Here is a 12,574-nt window from a genome sequence, read left to right as displayed (position 1 = left end):
AGGACTTAGGAGGATTACAGGTTCAAAACCAGCCTCATCAATTTAGCTAAACTCTCAAGTGACCTAGAGGAGACCCTATTTCAAAACAAACAAACAGATTGGGGATATAGCTTGAAGGTAGCATGCCCCTCAGTTTAATCCCCAACACCAAAAACCAAGTCAAAACAAAAATAGGTTAAAAGTGAAAAAACTCTTTCAAGATAAAAAGTGCCAAATACTACCTAAATAAGAAGTTTCCTAGTATTTGGGGGGCAGAGACTGGAGGATCATGGTTCCCAGACAGCCTCAGGTACTTAGCAAGGCCCTTTGCAACTCAGTAAAACTCTGATTCAAAATAAAAAGACCAAAAAATAGGGTTGGGGGTGTAGCTCAGGGGTACAATGCCCCTGGCTTCCATCCCCAGTACTGCAAAAAAAAAAAAAAAAAAAAAGGTAGTTTTGGAGGACACAGGAGAAAAAGACCTCTCTATTTTTGCTTTGGTAACTTCAAATAAAAGTATTATGAGCCACGAGTGGTGGTGTATGCCTGTAATTCCAACACTTGGGAGGCTTAGACAGGAGGATCATAGGTCCAAGGATAGCCTCAGTAATTTAGTGAGACCGTATTTCAAAATAAAAAAAATTAAAATGTCTAGGGATATAGTTTGGGTAGATTGCCCATGGGTTATATCCCTAGTACCCCCCCCCCAAAAAAAAGTTGTTAAGGACCAAGCATATATATATTTTTTTAACCCAGGGGCATTCTACCTCTGAGCTACACCCCTAGCCTAATTTTTTATTCTTTATGTTGAAACAGAACCTTACTAAGTTGTGCATGGCCTCACTAAGTAGCTGAAGTTGACCACAAACCCGAATCCTCCTGTCTCAGTCTCCTAAGTACTGAGATTACAAGCGTGTGCCACCACATCCAGCAAAGCATGTCACTTTTACAAATTCTAAAGAGTTCCACTACTGGGTAAATATGATAATGATAATATAGGAAGAAAGCTCAAGTTCATTCCTACCCAATAAAAGGCATGCAGGGGCTGTAGGTATACCTAAGGTGGAACATTATTAGCCTAAGAATGCATGAGGTTTTGGAAAACCCTAGGTTTAATGTTTAATTCCCAGTAAACACACACACACACACACACACACACACACACACACACACACCCCATTAGGGGCTAGAGGGGAGTGGGGTGTATGACTCAGTGGTAAAGTACTTCCCTAGCATGAGGCCCTAGGTTTGATCCCCAACACCATCCACACACACACACACACACACACACACACACACACACACGCACATATACCCCCAATTAATTATTAATAAAATAAAATAAAATAAAAGACTCTCACCAGGGCTGGCCACTGTGCAATTGAGACTCGGGTGCCCTGGAGAAGGACTGGGTCCTTCCGGGGTGCCCATACAAGTGACCCTTCCAGCAGAAGCACAATAACTTCTTCAGCGTGAACTTTAACCCAGGAGTGTTGCTTCCAGTTACAACCATCAAATTCTACAAAGATCTGCAAAAAGAGATAAAAAGCAGTTTGGAAGTCACATTTGAAAGCTCATGCTATAACATATAGATAAATATATTCCTCCCCATTTTTTTTTTTTTTTTTTTTGCGGTACTGGAGGGACATTCTACCTCTGAGCAACACCTCCAGCCCTATTTATTTTTTATTTGGAAATAGGGTCTCACTAAGTTGCAAATGGCCTCACTAAGTATCTGAGACTGTCCATGAACCACAATTCTTCCTGTCTCAGCCTCCCAAATGCTAGGATTAAATATGTGCGCCACCACTCCCAGCTAGTCCTCCCCACATTTTGAACAACGGGCTAGGAAACTTGTTTTTAAGTTCTTTTAAAGATGCCAATAAAAACTGATCTTACTTCAGAGCCAGGAAGCTGGTCTCAGCCTCACTCTGAAAAAGGGGAAGAGAATTAAGGGAAGTATAAAGGCATGAGGTATCCAGTTATTCAGTAATCTTTAGTCATGTCCCTATTAAATTTACAACTCTTATTTTCCAATTTATAAATATACACACTAGTTGAGGGTTTACTATGTGTAAGGCACTGTGTTAGGTTTAGAAATGCAAAGAGGGATTTGGCATACTTCCTAGTCTCCAAGAACTCATAATCTAATAGACAGTTTTTTTTAATACTTTATTAAAACCAACTATCAACTTCTTTTATTAGTTTTTATGAATAGGTAATGTATGCACATGGTACAAAATTCAAAAAATAAACTCTGAAAGAGAAAAAAAGAGTTGCCCTGCCACTCCCATGTGAATTTTTTTTTTTTGGGGGGGGTGGCACTAGGGATTAGACCCAGCAGTATTCTACCTCTAACCTACACTGCCAGCCCTATTTTACTTACTTACTTATTTATTTATTTATTTATTTATTTATTTATTTATTTATTATGTTACTGGGTATGGAACCCAGGGGCATTCTACTTCTGAGCTATACCCCCAGCCCTATTTTTTAGTCTTTTCATTTTTGAAACAGGGTCTCACTGCAAAGAGCCTCACTACATAGCTGAGGCTGCCCTCAAACCACAATCCTCCTATCCAAGCCACCCAAGTACTGAGATCACAAGCATGTAGGAGACATATAATCCCAGCATTCAGGAGACTGAGACCGGGGGATCACGGTTCGCAGACAACCCCAGCTACTTAGTGAGGCCTTCCGCAACTTAGTGAGACCCTGTTTCAAAATAAAGAATAAAAAATAGGGCAGGGGTGTACCTCGGAGGTCAAATGCCTCTGGGTTCCATCCCCAGACCCGCAAAAAAAAAAAAAAAAAAAAAAAAGAAAGAAAGAAAGGAAGGAAGGAACCAAGAATTGCCCAAGTCTTGCAGTTAATTGATAGAGAATGGAACTAAGACACAATCCAAATCTCCTGGGCCATAAGTCCCAAGCTTTGTACATTATGCTGCTATTCCCTTTCTGGGCGCCTGAGTCTACAATTAAAGTAAGTTGAAGCTGGCTGTGGTGGTGCACACTTATAATTCTAGTACTTGGGAGGCAGAGACAGAAGGATCACAGGTTTGTGGCCAGCCTCAGCTATTTAGTGAGGCCCTCCACAACTTGGTGAGTCCCTGTTTCAGAAACAAAAAATAAAAAAAATGACTGAGGGTGTGCCCTTGTGTTCCATCCACAGACCCGCAAAGAAAAAATAATAATAAAAAATAAAATAAAATAGGAGCCGGTCATGGTGGTGCAAGCTTGTAATCCCAGTACTTGAGAGGCTGAGAAAGGAGGATCACAGGTTTGCAGCCAGCCTCAGCTACTTAGTGAGGCACTTCGCAACTTACTGAGACCCTGTTTCACAATAAAGAATTTCCAGTACTATATATAATATATAGGGCGGCGGGGGGGGGGGTAGCCTAGAGATAGAATACCTGAGTTCAATTCCCAGTGCCAAAACAAAAACAACAACAAAAAACATGATGGGGGAACAAGACTCTGAGATAAACTCCAGTTTTTGCAGAGAAAGAGAACATGAACTGGATATTTTATATGTGAATTGGCTCTTTCATATATACACCCATGTTCTCGGGAAATAGGCAGAGATCTTTTCTTCAAGTAACTTACAGGCAACTGGGGAGAGAAATATTCAACTTCATTCATTTATTTACTTTTTTTTTTTTTTAGGTACTGGAGATTGAACCCAGAAACATTCTAACTTCAAGCTATACTCCAAGCCCTATTTTTTATTCTTTATTTTGAAACAGGGTCTCACTGAGTTGCAAAGGGCCTCACTAAGTAGCTGAAGCTGTCTGTGAAATGCGATCCTCCTGTCTCAGCCTCCCAAATGCTGGGATTACAAGCATGTGCCACCATGCGCGGCTCTAGTCCCTATTTTATTCTATTTATTTATTTAGGCCCTGGGGACTGAACCCAGAGGCATTCAACCTCTGAGGTAAACCCCAGCCTGATTTTATTTCTTAATTGGAAATAGGGTCTCACTAAGTTGCAGAAGGCTTCGCTAAATTGTCAAAGCTGGCTTCCAACCTGTGAACCTCCTGTCTCAGCCTCCCAAGTACTGAAATTACAAGTATGTGTCATCATGCCTGGTTATTCTTTATTTTTGAAACAGGATCTCACTAAGTTGCTGAGGGCCTCACTAAGTAACTGAAATTGGCCAAGATCCAAAGTTCCTCCCGTCCCAGCCTCAAAGCTGCAGTTTTCCTATCTTAGCCTTCCACGTACTTGAATTACAGTCATGCACCTACTTTGACATACCTATTTTCCTATTTTATTTATTTATTTAATGGTCCTGGGGATGAAATCACGGGGCCTTCTTCCTCCAAGCTACACCCCTAGTCCTACTTTTTTATTCTTTATTTTGAAACAGGGTCTCACTAAGTTGCAAAGGGCCTCACTAAGTAGCTGAGGCTGGCCGTGAACCGCAATCCTCCAGTCTCTGCTTCCCGAATGCTGGAATTATAAACCTGTGCCACCACTCCAGGCCCATACCTTTTTTTTTTTTTTGGTGGCGGGGGAGGTCTGGGGATGGAACCCAGTGGCATTCGACCTCCTAGCTACACCCCCTGCACTATTTTTCTTCTTTTTTTTTTTTTAAATCAGGGTCTCACTAAATTGCGGAGGGCCTAAGTAGCTGAGGCTGTCCACCAACTGTGATCCTCTGTTCTCAGCCTCCTGAATGCTAGGATTACAAGAGTGTGTCACCACACCTGGCTTAGCCCATGCATATTTTAAACAGTGATTTCTATATTTGTATATCTTGCTCTTATACTGTGTTGAATTGTGTTCAGAAGTCAGAATTAATATAGAGCTAAAATCTAAGCATAATATTTACTAGAAAAATATAATTTCATTTACTACCGATCACTTTAAAGAATTTCTTAGAGTATCTATTTAAATGTCTCTCAAGAAGTACTATTGTTGTGGCTGCAGCATGCCTTGGCTAGCAGATATGAGATTACTGCTGGCAGTGACACTTAAAAACTCCATGGTCGGAGCTAGGCATGGTCGTGCACACTTAAAATCCCAGTACTTGGGAGGCTGAGACAGGACCTCAACTACTTAGTGAGGCCCTGTGCAACTTAGTGAGACCCTGTTTCCAAATTAAAAATAAATATGGCTGGGGTTATATGTAGTTCAGGGATGGAATACTCCTGGGTTCAGTACCTGTTACCACACACACAGCGCCAGGCTACATTTGTCTTTCTTACCTCAGACTGGTAATGAATAATAAAGCAACAGATTCAAATGTACTATGGCCAAGTATAAAGCACTACTTAAGCATAATATGCCTTATGATAAACAGAGTTAAAGTATGGGGCTATTTAGCCCGACATGGTGGTGCATGCTTGTAATTCCAGCGCTTGGGAGGCTGAGACAGGAGGATCGCACAGGTTCCAAGCCAGCCTCAGCTACTTAGTGAGGCTCTCAGCAACTTAGTGAGACCCTGTTTCTAAATAAAATATAAAATAGGTCTGGGAGTGTAATCCAGGGGTAGAAAGCCCCTGGGTTCCATCCCAGTACACCCCCCCACACACACACACACAAAAGTATGGGGCTATTTAGAGGCAAAGGGTCTCACTTTAGGTGCGCAGAGACTAGTATGGGCTGGGGCCGCAAAGCCCTAGTCAAGTTACAGGATGGCCAGAAAGTTTATAGGATGGCACATTGTGGGGAAGCAATAGGAAATGAAGCTACACAGAGTTGATATGAAAGCTTGAACACTGTGATAAAAACTGAGGCTGGCATGTTGGTGTACGCCTGCAATCCTAGCTATTCAGGAGGCTGAATTAGGAAGATCTCAAATTCAAGGCTAGCCTGGACAACTTACCCAGCCGGTTTCAAAATAAAAAATAAAAAGGGTTAAAACAGTAGTCATGGAGCATGCCTGTAATTCCAGTACTTGAGAAGCTTAGACAGGAGAAAAATTTCAGGTTTGAGGCTAACTTCAGCAACTTAGCAAGACAAAATACTACTACTACTAATAATAATAATAATAATAATAATATCAAAATAGGGAGTCTTAATTTCTCTTTTTAGTACTGGATATTGAGCCCAGGGGCAGTTTTCCTCAGAGCTACCCACCCATTTTGCTTTTTTTTTTTTTTTTTTTTTTTTTTTTTTGTGTGTGTGTGTGTGTGTGTGTTACTGGGGATACAACCCAGGGGCTTTTCTACCTCCAGGCTATAATCCCAGACCTATTTTTTTATACTTTATTTGGAAACAGGGTCCAGTAAATTGCTGAGAGCCTCACTAAAGAGCTGAGGCTGGCTTCAAACTTGTGCAATCCTCCTGTCTCAGCCTCCCAAGCACTGGGATTACAAGCATGTGCCACCACGCCCAGCTCCCATTTTGCTTTATAACATATATTTTTTACAGTACTGTGGTTTGGACTCAGGGACATTCTACCTCTGAGCTACATCCCCAGCTCTATTTTTTTATTCTTTATTTTGAAACAGGGTCTCACTCAATTGCAGAGAGCTTCACTAAGTAGCTGAGGCTGGCTGCAAATCTGTGATCCTCCTCAGTCTCCCAAGTACTGGGATTACAGGCATGCACCCAAATGGAGTCATAAAATTCTATCATACCAACATACAAATGCAAGAATGCTAAAATGTTAAGGTGCTAATGCTGTAATGATTTTTATTCTGTGTATGTTAAGAACTTAAATATTAAAGCTGGTCATGGTGGTGCATGCCTGTAATCCCAGCATTTGGGGAGGATCGTGGTTCTCAGATAGCCTCAGTTACTTAGTGAGGCACTCCGCAACTTAGTGAGACTCTGTTTAAAAATAAAGAATAAAGGCCGGGCGTGGTGGCGCACGCTTGTAATCCCCACGCTTGGGAGGCAGAGACAGGAGGATCGCGCAGGTTCGAAGCCAGCTGCGCGCGCTGGCTTAGGAGACTCTGTTTCCAAATAAAAATGTAAAAATAGGTCTGGGAGTGTAGCCTGGAGGTAGAAGGGCTTCCAGGAACCCCAGTACCATCAAAAAAAAAAAAAAAAAAAAAAAAATAGGGCAGGGGGTGTAGCTCGGAGGTCAAATTCCCCTGGGTTCCATCCCTAGACCCACACACACACAAAAATTAAGTATTAGAAAAGCTATGTGGGGCGTGGTGACGCATGCTTGTTATTCCAGCACTTGGGAGGCTGAGACAGGAGGATCCGGGTTTGCAGCCAGCCTCAGCTATTTAGCGAGGCCCTCTTTCAAAAATAAAGAATCGCCGGGCGTGGTGGCACATGCTTGTAATCCCAGCATTCGGGAGGCTGAGACCTGAGGATCGCGGTTCGCAGACAGTCTCAGGTACTTAGTGAGGCCCTCTACAACTCAGTGAGACCTGGTTTCAAAATAAAGAATAAAAAATAGGGCAAGGGGTGTAGCTCAGAGTTCGAATGCCCCTGGGTTCCATCCCCAGACCCGCAAAAAAATAAAATAAAATAAAATAAAGAATAGCTGGGCGTGGCACCTGTTTGTAATCTCAGCTTTTGGAGGCTGAGACAGGAGGATCTCAGTTTGTAGACAGCCTCAGCCACTTTAGTGAGGCACTCTGAAACTCAGTGAGACTCTGTTTTAAAATAAAGAATAAAAAATAGGGCTGGGGGTGTAGCTCAGAGGTAGGATGATCCTGGCGTTCCATTCCCAGTACGGAAAAAGAAAAAAAAAATATATATATGTAAAAGATTGGGCTGGGAGCTGAGCATGTTGGTGCATACTTGTAATCTCAGCATTTGGGAGGCTGAGACTGGAGGATGGCAGTTCGAGGACATCCTCAGCTACTTAGTGAGGCCCTCTGCAACTCAGTGAGACTCTGCTTCAAACAAAGAATAAAAAATAGGGAAGGGGTGTAGCTCGGAGGTCAAATGCCTCTAGGTTCCATCTCCAGACTCGCAAAAACAAACAAAATAAATTGGGCTGGGGGTATAGCTCAGAGGTAGAATGCCCCTGGGTTCAATCCCCAGCAACACACACACACACACACACACACACACACACACACACACACCCTAACACAAAGCCAGGTGTAGTGGCCTTTAATCCAAGTTCTTGGGAGGCTGAGATAGTAGGATCATAGGTTGGAGGACAACCTCAGAAAATAGTAAGACTCTCATCAACCTAAGCGAAACCCTGTTTCAAAAATAAAAATATGGCTGAGGGTGTAGCTTGGAGGTAGAATGCCCCTGAGTTCAATTCCCCCGCCCCGCACCACACACATATAAATACAAATCCTGAAAACACCAGAAAAAGAATAAAATTTTGGAAGTAAGTTTTCACCTAATTTGAGGGCAATTATCTCCTTGGGGGCAAAGGATGTGGACTGTGTTTAACTTGACAATAATCCTGTAGTATACATTAGCTCTAGGATAATGACAAAAATTTGTTCTGAGAACAATATGGAATATAGACCTATGTAATATATTCTCCCCACAATAGGGCTTACTTCTGGCTGTAGCACCATCCTTCACTTCCCAGTTAGAGAAATAGTAGGACCTGAAATGCACAAGGTCAAGTACCATTTCAAATTATGGTATATATAAGCCAGGCATGGTGGTGCATGCTTGTAATCCCAGCGCTTGGGAGCCTGAGACAGGAGGATCACACAGGTTCAAAGCCCCTCAGCTACTTAGTGAGACCCTATTTCCAAATAAAGTATAAAAAATAGGTCTGGGAGTATAGCCCGGAGGTAGAAAAGCCCCTGGGTTCCACCCTCAGTACCACCAAAATAAATAAATAAATAAGTAAACAAATAAATAAATAAATAAAATAAAAATTATGGTATATATAGAACACAAACTCTCAACATGGTAGTTGGCCAGGCCAGAGGGCAGCAAGAAAGGACATAAAGAAAAGTTAATGATAGGAGGTAGACTGAGTTAAGGATGACCAAGGGATTTGGGTAATAGAACAGGATGAAAACAGTTTGAGATGTAAAGTATTAGTTAAGATGAGTTAGTTTTCAAGCTCTCACTTTGCTTTTGAATCCCCCCCTTTTTTGTACTGGATGTTGAATTTAGAAACATTCTACTTGCAAGCTATACTCCCAGTTCTATTTTTCTTTTTTCTTTTTTGTGGTACTGGGGTTCCTGGAAGCCCTTCTACCTCCAGGCTGCACTCCCAGACCTATTTTATACTTTTTATTTGGAACAGGGTCTCTTAAGCCAGCGCCGCTGGCTTCGAACCTGCGCAATCCTTCTGTCTCTGCCTCCCAAACTAGGGGATTACAAGCTTGAGCTACCATGCCCAGCCTTCCAGTTCTATTTTATTTTTTTTATTTTGAAATAGGGTCTCACTAAGTTGTTAAGGGACATCACTAAATTGCTGAGACTGGCCTCAAACCTGTGATCCTACAGTCTCAGCCTCCCAAGTACTGGGATTACAGGCATGTATGACCACACATGGCTTCTATCTCCCTTTAAGGATTATTATAAAATTACCTAATTTTTTAATAAAATCTGTTGGTAGTAATATAAGCAATACAGAATTTGTCATGTAATCATCAGATCAGAAATGACTCTGACTCTCTGACTTGTAGCCATTCTTACTACAAGTAATAAGGCTAATCATTCACTCACTCACACAACAAAAACAGAATGCCTCTCACATGCGTAGCACTGACCAGGCCCAAGAATATCAAGGTAAATAAGGTTGCACACACCAAGGGGGACTCACACCCCAGATGAGCAAAGGGGTATAAAAATTCTCAGAGCTATGTAATAAGAGCAATAATAAAGCCTGAACATGCTATGGTAGGCTAGACAAAGCATCTATCTTGGCAAAGGGTTTCACAGAAGAGACAGTACTATAAAAACAGGCCATAAAGGACAAGCTACATTCTCCTGGCAATGGAGAAAAGACTTACCAGTACCTACAAAGGCAAAGAAACAAAAAAAGATCCTTGAGTTCTGAAACTTAGGGGAAGCAGCCAGTAAGTACACCACAAAAAGTTCTGCATCACACGTTAATGGATGTCTTGTTTGGCCAGTATAGTGTTCTTCTGACTATTTTAAAGTACATTTAAATATCTTTAGGTAGTATCTGAACCCACCAGCAGCTGCCAATCCCTACACCCTTTGGTCTGTCATCCTGTTACTTCTCACAAATCTGGTCTCTAGAGGCATCTGAGTATATGCTGCTGTTACAGGGGTTAGAATAGACACTGATTATTTTAAAGTTAGGAGGGAGCCAGGCATGGTGGCGTGCACACCTGTAATCCCAGTAATTGTGAGGCTGAGACAGGAGGATTGTAGGTGAGGCTCTCAGCAACTTAGGGAGACCCTGTTTCCAAATAAAAAATAAAATAGGGTTGGGGAGTTATAGCCTAGAGGTAGAATGCCCCTGGATTCTACCCCCAGTAAAACACACACACACACACACACACACACACACACACACACACACACACACACACAGAGTAGAGAGCTGAGCGTGGTGGTGCACACTTGTAATCCCAGCATTTGGGAGGCTGACACCAGAGGATTTTGGTTCATAGACAAGCTCAGCTACTTAGTGAGGCTCTTTGCAACTCAGTGAGACCCTGTTTCAACATAAAGAATAAAAAATAGGGCTGGGAGTATATCTTAGAGGTAGAATGTCCCTGGGTTCCATCCCCAGTACCACAAAAATAAAAATAAAAATAAAAAGGAGACAGGAGAATCACAGGTTCATGGCTAGCTACTTAGTGAGGTCTTCTGAAACTTAGTGAAACCCAGTTTCAAAGTAAAGAATGAAAAATAGGGTCGGGGGTGTAGCTTGGAGGTAGAATGCCCCTGAATTCAATCCCTAGCACCACAATAAATAAGTAAATAAATAAATAAATAAATAAATATAAAAAGGCCTAGGAGTGTAGCTCAGAGGTTCAATGCCTCTGGGTTCAATCCTTAGCACCTAAGTAAATATGGGGAGATAGGACAAAGTATAATGTTGAACAATAATATCACCTGAGGGAATAAACTTTTCAACATTTACTTTAAATAGAAAATCACCTGGAATGAAGTGCCTCAGGCAAGTTAGGGAGACATTGTCTCACAATAAAAATAAATTAAAAATAGGAAGCTGGGCGTGGTGAAGCACGCTTGTAATCCCTGTAATCCCTGCGCTTGGGAGGCTGAGACAGGAGGATCGCACAGGTTCCAAGCCAGCCTCAGCTACTTAGTGAGGCTCTCAGCAACTTAGTGAGACCCTGTTTCTAATAAAATATAAAATAGGTCTGGGATCATAGCCCGGAGGTAGAAAGCCTCTGGGTTCCACCCCCAGTGCCACCAAAAAAAAAAAAAAAAAAGGAAAAAAACTGGCTCTGGTAGCTCCGAGGTAGAAGGCCCCTGGGTTCAATCCCTCTTACCAAAGCGCCCCCCCCCAAATACCACTGCAAAATTTAAAAAAAAAACAAAACAAAAAACAAAAAACTAAAAAGATAACTAGGAAATAAAAAATAAACTTACAAAGCTTATTTTTTGGTACTGGAGATTGAATCCAGGGGCATTTTTACCTCCAACCTACACTCCCAGCCCTTTTTATTTTGCAAGAGGGTCTCAAATTGCTAAGGGTCTTGCCAAATTGCTGAAGCTATCCTTGAACCTGTGTTCCACCAGTCTCAGTCTCCTGAGATTATAGGTGAGTACCACCACTCCCAGCTTCAAAGCATTATATAATTAGGTAAAAGACTAAATAAACAATTTGTATATGAAATATCACTAGATGGATTTCTTTCATTTTTGTTTTTGCAGTACTGGGGATTGAATCTAGGGCCATTCTACTACTGAAATACACTAGTAGCCCTTTTTATTTTTATTTTGAGATAGCATTGCTGACTTCAAATGTGTGATCTTCCTGCCTCAGCTTCCAGTTTCTGGGATTTGATTTTTGTGGTACTGGGAATTGAAATTTCCCAACCCTCACCCTCAGCCCTCTTTTGTTTTTTATTTTCAAAGAGCAGCTTCCTAAATTTCAGAGGTTGGCCTGGAACCTGTGATCCTACTATCTCAGCCTCCCAAGTACTGGGATTTCAGGTATGCACCACCACACCCAATTTTTTTTTCTCTCTCTCTCCATAAGAATTAGCCCAGATTGGTGGGGTATGGTGGAGTATAATCCTAGTACTTGGGGCTCTCAGCCAGCCTCAGCAATTTAGGAAGGTCTGCAAATTAGTCAGACTCTGTTTCAAAATTCAAAATTAAAAATTGGGTAGGAGGTATAGCTCAGAGGCAGAATGACCCTGGGTTCAATCTTGGCACCAGGAACAGAAAAAAGAAAAGATGCCTATAATCCCAGTACTTGAGAGGCTAAGACAGGTGGATTGTAGGTTCGAAGATAGCCTCAGAAACTTAGCAAGACCCTGTTTCAAAACAAGAAATAGAAACCAGACATGATGGTGTACATTTGTAATCACAGGACTCGAGAGGCTGAGATGGGAGATCACAGGTTCACAGCAAGCCTCAGCAACTTAGTGAGACCCTGTTTCAAAAGAAAATAGAACGCTGGCCATGGTGGCGCATGCTTGTAATCCCATGATTTGGGAGGCTGAGACGGGAGGATCGCAGTTTGCAGACAGCCTCAGTTACTTAATGAGGCTCTCCGCAATTTAGTGAGACCCTGTTTCAAAATT

At 41.9% G+C, this 12,574-nt stretch overlaps 1 protein-coding gene across 1 annotated transcript in view; it reads right to left on the bottom strand.

The window, feature by feature from the left end:
• The window catches only part of KDM3B (lysine demethylase 3B), a gene marked incomplete at both ends in the record, with an annotated part of 111,227 nt that overhangs the window by 79,897 nt on the left and 18,756 nt on the right, over window positions 1-12,574 (bottom strand). Inside the window, one exon of the mRNA XM_080702731.1 lies at window positions 1,341-1,508. Within this exon, the coding sequence (XP_080558857.1) occupies window positions 1,341-1,508 (168 nt within the window). The remainder of the gene's footprint in view (window positions 1-1,340; window positions 1,509-12,574) is intronic.

Source organism: Muscardinus avellanarius (genome assembly GCF_963383645.1).
Source record: "Muscardinus avellanarius genome assembly, chromosome: 1".
NCBI classification, from domain to species: Eukaryota; Metazoa; Chordata; class Mammalia; order Rodentia; family Gliridae; genus Muscardinus; species Muscardinus avellanarius.
This window is presented reverse-complemented; position numbering and strand designations above follow the sequence as displayed.